This window comes from Centruroides vittatus, unplaced genomic scaffold (assembly GCF_030686945.1).
Source record: "Centruroides vittatus isolate TY-2023 unplaced genomic scaffold, ASM3068694v2 contig_854, whole genome shotgun sequence".
Taxonomy (NCBI): domain Eukaryota; kingdom Metazoa; phylum Arthropoda; class Arachnida; order Scorpiones; family Buthidae; genus Centruroides; species Centruroides vittatus.
The window spans coordinates 3,209,492-3,221,016 of NW_027122558.1; the positions used below are offsets into that span (position 1 = coordinate 3,209,492).

The 11,525-nt window shown below is 31.3% G+C and overlaps 1 protein-coding gene across 1 annotated transcript in view; it reads left to right on the forward strand.

The window, feature by feature from the left end:
* LOC136982614 (mitogen-activated protein kinase 1-like) overlaps positions 1 to 11,525 on the forward strand; it is a 71,761-nt gene that overhangs the window by 32,799 nt on the left and 27,437 nt on the right. The window contains exon 2 of the mRNA XM_067279160.1: positions 10,534 to 10,660. Coding sequence (XP_067135261.1) covers positions 10,534 to 10,660 — 127 coding nt within the window. The remainder of the gene's footprint in view (positions 1 to 10,533; positions 10,661 to 11,525) is intronic.

Genomic DNA, 11,525 nt, shown 5'->3' on the forward strand with positions numbered 1-11,525 from the left:
TCATTAGGAAATGTTTTTTATCTTAATTTCATCAAATAATAATCTTTTCTTTATCACAAGCTTAGTGCCAATAGTTTTTGTGAGAGTTCATTGTTTGAAAAAAAAAAATGATTTCATCAAATAATAATAGCTTCCTAATGACTTTTTTAGTGTGTTTTTTATTTTTGCAAATTTTACAGATATCCACAGACTTGTGTGAGCACCTTGTGGCAGCAGTGTAAAATAGTGTTACCACTCGTCTGGGAATTGACTCACTGTCCGGGTAAACTATTAATTTTGTCCGGGAATTTCGTTGAAATTGTGAAATTACAATGAAACAAAGTTCTTGCAAATATTGTTATAAATTTACACCATTTGAACTATGAAAGACCTCTCACTCTGTGAAAGTCATCTGCCATTCCGCCATGTTACTACTCTGTTTATGCTGACGTGTGACGCACAACCTGCCTCTTGACCTTTATTTTTATTTATTTTTTTTTTTTTTTGTATGTTACTCCTACACAAGTCCCTAGTCCCTAACTGTGACTGATTTATAACCAGTATGCACGTTATTTTTGCATTGTAAAATGACATTACACATGCATCAGGAACTTCTGTTCGAACAAACCTGACCTGCCATCCAGGTCATCAGTTTTGTAAAGGTGGCAACACTAGTGTAAAATTTTAAGCACTCATAACTTTCATAAGTGTATCTTTCAAAAAGTGTTTTAGATAAAAGATTTGTTTATTTTTGACATAGAATCAGAATATGCAATAAAAAATGAAGGCTTTTATTGAAGAAAATGAAATTGACCCTATTTTTCATTTATGGTAATGCCATGTACGATGAAACTGATACTCCCATTTTGTGGCCCCCTTAAAGTTTAACATTTTGGTTCAATGACTTTTTGCAGAATGAGTATTTTTTGAGTTATTCCACTGGATTGATTTAAAGTGGTTCACCCTGTATAACCAAAACTGGAACATAGTATATTATTAAGGTCACCAACTGTCCTCCTTTTGTAAGTTCTGTCCTCCCTCGACACTCGACTGTGAAAAAATAAGTCGCAAAATAAACTTTGACAACGCATTTTAACATTAAGTCATGGAAAGTTCGACTGACTCAACAACCCATGACTAAGAAAAAAAAAAGGTCAACGGATTCATGCTAGTTAATATAAACCTGTGATGATATCGCTTATTCGATATAGCGTTCAAGTTTGCTCGAGTGCAAGCATATTACAATTCAATAATCCGATACTGTTTTATAAAACAGTTAAGAAGGGTGACACCACGATATCCGCCCCGGGTGTCACCCATGCTAGCTACGCCACTGCGCATGCAGTAGAGATTATTATAGTGTATTATTATTGCAATGAATAAAATGTTTCTTTTATTTACAATATTTTTTCCTTCAATTTATGTGTCCTCCTTTTCATTATAAGAAAGTTGGTCACCTTAATATTATAGTATTGAATTATACCATTGTGGCTGATAGGAGTGGCAACACTAGGTGATAAAATAAACAAAATAACATGAGGGACTGGCAATACCTGCTGAACTCTCTGGCAGGAAAGTAAATATTTTTTTGTGTTGAATCTCCAAATGTGAGCATGTGCATGTACATGTTCTTTGTGTACTGTGATCATTGTATATATTGTGTTTGGAGATTAAATATATATATTTGAATCAAACTCTGCGATTATCTGACTGATCAATCGTGCCACCAAGAGAACAAGCAACACACCTGACCAAGATCGTTGATTGTAAAGGTTTGACGTGACTTCTTTGTGCCCACTACACCATGATAACTGTAGGCATATGAAAGCTTATTAGATTTTTGCTGTTAATTAAGTTTTAAACATTTTGACATTGAAGACAAAGACAAAAGAAAATGGTTTTAGAACACTTTTAGCACGTACATTTAAAATGGTTCATGTTCAGATGTGAAGTGGATTGTAGTGCATATTTTTAAAAAACATGTTTAATGTGCAAAGTGAAAAATAAGTAACAGTAAAATTATACGTAGTGGGTAGCCTTTGTTAATCAAGAACATTTTTGTAAGCATTATTACTTTAAACTTAGGAACAGAAGAAAACAATGATACTACATAAATTTTATGAAGCATGTAAATTAATGGCTGGTACTCTCCAAATTGGCTACACACTTGTTTTTTTTTTTTTGCTAACATAGATGTGCATGTGAATAGATAATCATCCAAAATCTTCATATGTACTGTACATCTGCACGTAAGCTTTTTCACTTCAAGCAATTTATTACATATTATAACAGTGATTTCTTTCAAAGGGTTAGTGAGTTCCTGCACAATGGACTGTGTTCGTGTTCCTTTGCATACTGATCTCACTGTAACAATACTACATAAAGCTAAAAGAATTATAAAGGCCCAACTAACTGATATTTTATATACTGAGCTAGCACCACCAAGAAATGTTGCCTATTCAAGATTTTTTTTGGAATAAAAGTTCATAAAAATATAAATATAAACATCTGTAAGCTCGATAATTATATTAAAACCAAATGATTACTAGATTAGATTGCTGTTATTAATAATTAAATGCTAAGTAATTTGACCTAAGTTCTAAATTAATTAATTAAATATTTATTAAATTTAATTACTATAATTAAATTAACGATAGTGTTTAATGTCTACCTCTAGACTAGGGATGGGCAACGTGTAGCCCACATTCATATATTTTGCAGCTCACGATGCATAAAATGTGAATAAATATATCAATTTCCCAGCTTAAGGAAGTATGCAACGAAAATTCAAACGTTATTTTCTACAACTTATGTATGTGAATAGTTTTTCCCGCAATGAATTTGGTAAAAATTAAAACAAGAAACCGGCTAACAGACACATTGAAACTAATTTAAAACTAGCAGTGACGAATATTTAACCAAATATTTCCAATATATTACGTTTACATCAGTTCCAGAAGCTAAATTAAGTATACCTGTGCTAATTTATAATCATATATGAATAAATAATTTTGATTTACCAACATTTTTTTTCCTCTTTCTCTTGTATGTGGCCCGCATCAGTTCAAAAGTTTTGTGTGATTCTACATGTTTGGAACATCTTTCATATTCTAAATTACTGCACACTTTTATACATCTTTTGATTATCCTTGAAAATGATTGGAGTTGCAAATTATACTGAAGTCAGATAACATGTGTTTTAACCGAAATAATTCTGAAACTGTTTCTGGAAGGGCAATACATTTTGCTACTGTAGTGACAATGTCTTGCTTATGAGCTTTCCATTTAAAAATATGCAGTGTCCACTGTTTAACTTCCTGTTTTTTGTGTTGTTTGTCCAAATATGCAACCACTTTTGAAATGTGTTTCCCATTATCTTTATTAGAAGCCTATAGTCTATGTTTTCTTAAGGAACTATTAATACCATCTTCTGCTGCTGATAGTTCATTAAGTATTCAAAAAGCCAAGTTTGATATTTGGTTAGTCTATATTTTTTTTTAACCTTTTATCACATGCACCACAATTTTTTCCGCAAGCAATTGAGTGTTGTACTTTTTACAACACACTGAATTTTCTTATTTTATTTTGTTAATTTGATAAGTTAATATGAATTTACATTTGCTTTTATTTTTCTATACTATTTTTCAATTAAGACATCTATTTTACAAACACACATTGCACAAAATTTGCTTGATTGCATGTTGTTTGCAGATAAACCTTTTACATTTCTCTCACCTCATGGAGGCAGAAGAATATTTCTTACATCCATACTGGAAATACGTACCATGTCATCATCCATTTGGCATTTCTCAAGACAATATTTTTGAAAAGACTGCAATATCACATGGAAGGCGCAAAAGTCATGATCTTGAAATAAGATGCTCTTTTGGTAGTTGTGTAAAAGTTTTTATGAAAAATTTTTTTTCTCATTTGATCCTGTCCAGGATTGTTCACCACAAAAATTATTCTTGCATTTATTCCTGCAATATTCATAATTACAAAATGCAGTTCACTACATGTTCTGTTTCTCTTCAAAATTTACTATAAATGTTGTAGATTGCACTAATTAATACATAAACATCTCATGTATTTGTTCATATCCGAAACTTTGACAAAAGCTTCAGCTTCTGATGAAATGTTTCAGGTTTCATCCCTTTGTCCAGGAAATATCTTCACAATATTCTTTTGTCTAGTTTTGGTCATTTTCAAATTTGACTTTTCATTTCACTTTGTACTGTTGTCTCTACCTAAATAGTACTGGCAATCATTGTACTCAATGCCATCTTTATGTTCTCTACTATCTGATAAACTTGTCTCAGTGTCACTTTCATCATTATTCAAATCAACCTGTTCATTGCTTCTGTCATCTTTACTTATGAATATTCCATCATCAAAGATATCCATTTCATCATCATCATAGTCAGAAAATGCTTGTTTTAAAAAATTCTGGTATTTCTTCTTCTCAACTTTGTCTAGACATTGTTTATAATATATGTAAAGACCATACAAAACCACAAAAAGTAGAACTAACTTGTAAAGAAAAATTGCACATGAGCACATGCACATTGTAAAAATTACAACTTTCACCTAGCTTTGGCAATTGTGCAATAGTAACGGAACTATGAAAGGATTGTAAACATAACTTCGGCATATACTTAGAAAAGTATTGTTGGAAGAATACTTAAAAGACAATGACGAAGCATGAACCAACCTCTAAAAAGATAATAACGAAATAGTAAGAGAGTTGTACTTTTTACAGCAGCGCAGGTGCCAAAAGGTTAAATATGTAAAGACACATTGCACCTCATTCTAATCATACTCTGTTGGATTGGAAATGCTCTAAACAAGTGGAGTGAAAGCTGCACACATAACTGGCTTAGTATTGTTTGTGAGAAAATAACAACATTCCAATGACACATGTTTCTGGTTCCTTGTGTGTGTTTTTCTAGCAATCAATGCCTATTGATGTTTTTGAAAGTTTTGAATCTTGTAAATTAAAATACTTCACTTTGGGTGTAACAATTTCTTTGATGTAAAATGAATCCTCCAGTTTCTTGCATCACTTGCATTCCTAGAAATCTTTTTATTGTTCCATGATCACTCAGCTTAAAATGGGCATTCATCTATTTTGCAAAATGTTTAAAATTGTCAGTCATTTGAAGCTGCTGCACTGAATGATGTCCATATGTGCATACAGATACATTTTTAGAATATAACATATATAAATATGGATCTTTGATATAAAACCCACATTGCAACAGCTTATTAGTCAATATGCAATTTAATTTCTTTGCTTCCTGATGTAGCCCAAATTTGGCTAATTGTACAGACTTATCACATCTTTAGGTTAAGTGATGAAACAGAGTCAAACATAAAAAATATACACTTTATTAGCATTGGAAATGCATTTCAGACTCAATACCTCTTCAGTCCAAACAGCAAACATATATGACTATAAACAGAATTTCTGGTATATATATGTAACATGATCATCTTGCTCTCAACCAAATCATTAAATCAAAAATTGTACATTTATCTTCTGAATACCTATTTTAAAACCAGCAATAACATACAAGTAAAAAATTAATTTATACAAAAGTAGTTTTAAAACACAGTTGTTTAAAAAGTTGAATAAAATATTTTCTTTATTTCACAACTGGGTGCATAGGTAGATAGTGGGCATCTTTAACATCACTTTTTATTCAGGAATATCTTACACACCAGTGTCTACCTATGCAGCCAGTTGTGAAATAAAGAAAGAATTAAAAGAAGAAACACTTTCGGAATAAGTCAAAATATTTTTTTTTAGCCGTGCACCAAAGTTTTTGTTAACGATTCAGTTGAGAGCAATGTCATTATGCTACTTACAGTATATAATAAACTTTCCAAAGCCTGATTCATACTCAACCAATGAATGCCTTAATAAATCAGGCTATAAATTTGCTATTATTAATGATTGGATGTTAAGTATTTTGGTACTAGAGGTAGACATTAGGTGCCATCTCTTACCTAAATGAATAATTATAATTTATTAAATAATTTAGAACTGTCTGGTAGTGGAGTTGTACTTAGGCCATGGGTATAGGAGTCATTCCCAGCCAGCACCTTGAGTAACTGCATATGGTTATATCTAAAGTTTAAATATATCTGAAAGCAAAGAATTGCTCAGAGATATGGGTGGCGTAACTGGCAAGCACACTGCATGGTAAGTGGAGGTTGAGGGTTTAAGCCCTGCTCTGGACCAGTTCTTTTTCCATACAGTTCTAAATTATTTAATAAATTATTAATTTAGATAAGAGATGGCACCTAACATCTACCTCTAGTACCAAATTACTTAATATCTAATCATTAATAATAGCAAATTTATAGCCTGATTTATTAAGGCATTCATTTGGTTGAGTTATGCTTATATACCAGAAATTTCATTTATAGTCATATATGCTTGCTGTTTGTACTGATGAGGAACTGAGTCTGTATATATTTTTGAACTCAACCTCTCACTCCATTTCATCACTTAACCTACAAGATGTGAAAAGTCTGTGAAATCAGCCAAATTTGGGCTACATCAGGAAGCGTTAGCCCAGACAAGAAGCAAGAACATTTACAAGATTTATTTGTATGCTGTTTGTATCAGACCATACATACTTCATTTATGAATTCTGTTCCTGTATCATAATGTTTAACTTTTAAACTTTCTTGAGCAACAGTTGTAAATAGTAAACATATAGTGATGATTTTTATAACAGGTTTGAAGATCCGTTTATAATTAGTGCAGAGCTTCTTATAGTTCCCGGCTGCCAGAAACAAAAGTGATATTTTCATTAAATTTTGGAAGTAATGTTGTGGTGATATTTTATGATATGGAAAAAATTGAAATTAAAAAATGATTATGAAGTGGAAGTAAAAAGTACTACACAGAGGAAAATTTAAACAAATTTGTTCAATGGAACATGATATACTATACAAAGAGGGCAGTGAGTTATAACTGTTGTTCTCAGGGGCTACAGCTTGAAAAAATTTAAGATCCATTGCTTTAGTGATGTCCCTTTGTGACGAGTCTTGCTTTGAATTTCTATGCTTCACCATTCTTCATTCTTCTTTGTTTTGAAAATCCACTTGCAATTGACAATGTGTTTTTTGGCAGGTAGTTCAGTGATTTCTCAAGTTTTATTTTTGTCAAGAGCATTCATCTCACTTTCCATAGCAACCTTCTGTTTGTTCCTGTTGGGGCATTGTAATTCCTCTTCAGTTGCTTTATAGTATTCTTTTTCTTCAGTAACTTTCATCATTTTGATCAGGAGATTAGTCTTTATTACTTCAAAATGATAATCTCAAATTTGGATCTAAGGCCAGGAACACACATGCGTAAAATTTGGCGTAAAATCTAGCATAAAACAGAAAGCATAAAAATTTTTCTGAAATTTCAGCTGAAACAGAACTGAAAAAAGAGTAGAGCATGTGTGTACTTTTTATGCCATAAAATTCTTACGCCAAAATTCCTCCAATAAAGAGAAGTCTTTTCTGTGATGTCAAAGTAGACACGCGGTATTTATTCTAACAATAGCGGCAATGAGGGTTATCTCTGTAATTGTGACGGTCTCGAAAAAACAAAAAATAAATGAAATAGAGGGGTTTATTGAATCCGTTCGATCACATCAGTGTTACGTATAAAGACATTGTATTTAAACAATGTTTATGGATGGCTATAGGTACAAAATTTCAAATAACAGGTAGGTTTAGTAGAATCGATATATAAGCCTAGTATAGCTTAGATCACACGTTCTTTATTTGAATTCGGAATACAAGTCTATTAATTTAAATTTTCTATATTATAGCAGAGGATGCGGAGAAAAAATGGAAGGTGCAAAGGGATAGATATATGAGAGGAAAAAATTAATAAAATTAGCACTGTTAGTGGCAGTGGTGTTTCCTATTCGGCCAAAATTTTTATGCATGTGTGTTCTGGCATAAAAGCGTAAAACAGAAACTGAACTGAAAGCTGATTTCTGATTCAGTTTTCTGCCACACAATTTTACACATGTGTGTTCCTGGCCTAAGGCTTTATTTTCTGTTGTTGGACTTATAATATCTGAAGTTGATGGTATTTCAACAGTGACCATGTTGTCATTCTTTGTATTCTTCTTAATTGTGTCTGTGAGTAGACTTACAAATTTTCTCATTTCTATTTTTTTTAATAGTTTTTTGATAGCCTGTAGTTCAGAATGAAACCTGCAGTCTGGATGGCCTTCTCCAATATTCTTTTTGCAATTTTCAATCCTTTAGCAGACATCTAACCATGTGCACGTTTTCAATCAGAAATCGAATGCCTTCTAAGTGAAATTCGAAAATTGAATGAACAGCTTGCAACGGATTTATGGAAAAGCCCGAAGAAGAGCCCAGAAGGGGCGTCGAAAACATTTGCAATAGTAGAACATTTTTGCTCCAGTTATTTGGTTTAAGTAAGGTTGATTTTATGTTCATCTCGGTATGTTAAGAAGTTAAATAATACGTGATTTTTCTTGATGCACGGATGGCCTTTCTTAAACATAACATTCTTAGTTTAGGTAAAAGCTAATTACGTCCCTTGGGTAGCCGTATTCATGGCCGTATTGGGTAGCCGTATTCCCTTGGGTGCTCGTCTGGAATTTCATGAGAAATCTGAACTTAGCCCTAGCTCTAGTGAAGGCTAGTATCAGTTTCTTGTACGACTTAGCCGGCATAGCTTAGAAATAAAATAAAACCACTTCTCGTATAATCACTGGGAAGGATAATCAATACACTAGAACTTTTTTACATCCCAGTAAGAACTAAGATTTCCCTAAGTTTCTAAAAGATTTACCTTTGTCTTTGAAACAATTAGGGTCTCAAAGATTAAACTTAGAATTGTTTTTATTTATTTATTTATTGTTTATAGCTGATCATTCGGTTTCCTAAAAGTTTTCCATTGTAATAATGATGCTTGTGAAAATGTTATATTGAATTAATACCTAGCTAACAAAGTGAACTTCTACTTATTTATTTCATATATATTCTAGAGTAGCATTTCTCAAACTGTGGGTTGTGTTAGTATCATTTTGCAACCCATTATAATTCTATCTTCCGTAGAAATACTTGTGATACTTGTATTACTAAAATATTCTTTAAGAACTAAGAACGGTAGATGCATCTGTTAAGTACTGAAAAGTGTTAAGAACTTTTTTATAATTATTATTGTCATTTAGTAATAAAGTTAAGATCAGAGAATGTGTGTATATGAAATTGATTGCTCTTTTTTATTTTGAATAACATCAAAATATAAAATCATTATATGTAAGGTTGTAGTCATAAAGCAATTCAAGTACAGCTGGATGGCTGATCAGATAAGATGGCAACCTACCATTGTAGGGGACCTGGAGTCAAATCCAGATGGGTCAAAACATCTCCAGGAATTTTTCAGGGGGTGGTCTGTCCGGATATTTCGGGCCTCGTCCCTCACCATCCGCCACCCCATTGGTAGCCTGGCCGAACTCATAATGGGCTTTCTAAAAGAGACCCTCTTAGTGCCCACAGGGTGGAAAGAGTTTTGAAAAAAGCAATTTAAGTTGCAATGGTTTTGAAAATATTTCCTTGTTTATTCAAACTTTTAGCTTTATTGTCATACATAACAATGTATTATAAAAAGAATAACAGATGAATTTTGGCTGAATAACAGGTAAATTGCTGGAAATTGAGAGGAAGATGTGAATTTTAGCATTTAAAAGATAGTTTCAGCTTTAGAATTAACAAGCATTCATTAATTTTTCAAAGTAAAACAGACTCCTAAATAATTTTGTAACAGTCCATTATATTCACAACTGTAACTCTTACATTTTTTAATAGTTAAATTTTAATAATAAAAACAGAAATTGATGTAAGTTATTTGTTAGAAATTGAAATTGTCTTGAATCGTTTTTAATAGAAATGTATTATCAGTGATGCATAAATTTGTTTTGTTATATAATATATAGTGACTCTAGTTTACCAGGCTTTTTTAAAATTTTATTATAAGCATTTGGGTCATGGAACTATTACAAACAAATATATTGGGTTGCTCGAGCAAAAGGTTCGAGAAACTAATTATATCGACACACCCGAAGTTTTGCCGAGCAATAATTATTTTATTTCTCAAACGTTTTCAACCTACTTACTATAGGCCATCTTCGGGCTTACGATTACCATTCCAAAATAGAATGCAACGTTTTTCGAATAAGTTTCATTAAAAACCCTTAAAGCTTGTAGTAGTTATTCTTAGCCTTGTTTACTCTTCTCTCTAATATGAAAGATTTTCAAGTTTTAAATCTAAAATATTTATCTAAACTTTTTGATGTTAGTTAATACTTGGTAAAATGTTGACACAATGATTTTGCAAATATAGAAGTTGAAACATACCAAACTTTTGATTACTGTTGTAAGAAAATTACTTTATTATTTGCTTAAATTAATATTAACCATTAATTAGAATTTTTAAAAATTAATATATAACAATCTTTAAATATTAAAGTTTTTTTAAAAAAATATTACTGTTAATTTTTACAGTTCTGCTCAAGATAATGTTACTAAACAAAAGGTTGCCATTAAAAAGATTTCTCCATTTGAACATCAAACATATTGTCAAAGAACTCTGAGAGAGATTAAGATTTTAATAAGATTTAAACATGAAAATGTAAGAAAAATACTTATATATTAATTTGTTTTGTATGACTTTTTATACTTAATTTATTTAATAACAATGGTTAATTTTACCTATGGTAGCAAACATGGCGGCTCGTCTCTGAAACAGTGGGGACGCACGTTCTAACCTAACCTAACCTATTCTAATAATTTGGTTGGCAATAATTATGGTAATTTATTAGAATAGATTAGGTTAGATTAGAAGGTGCATCCCCACTGTTTCAGAGACAAACTGCAATGTTCGCTACCATACGTAACATTAACCATAACAATTTTTATAATAAATATTTAATTATCTTATGTAAATTTAATTAAAATCATTTTAAAATAAATATATTATTTATGTTATATTTATGGGATTGTGTTTTAAATTCATGGCTATTCAAAATCTGAATTGGATCAAAAAATCTACCTTGTAAAGAAACTACTTTTATACTAAAATCCAAAATCAAAGCTAGAACAGATAACTTGTAAAATTAAAATCATTCACACTTTTCCAGCAAAAGGATTGAACGAATGAGAAGGAAATGCCAACCCCATATAAACATGGGAAAAGGCAAAGATGATGGTGATCAATTACCAGTGTTAATAATACTTATTTTTTAAAATATTCCAGTTTGTAAGTGAAATTTTCATAAATTATTTTGTTGAATGCTATGTGCGAAGTAATTGTCAAAGTTAACTTGATCTACTGGTAATAATGATTTTAAATAACACCAACAAAACCTTCAAAATATACCAGCAAGTATAATTTAATATAAATACATTACGACAAACATCTTCAATCTCAATAGGATCTACGTCGGGTCAAATATGTTCGTCAAAAATGATGCAAACCAGTCTCATTAGACGCACCT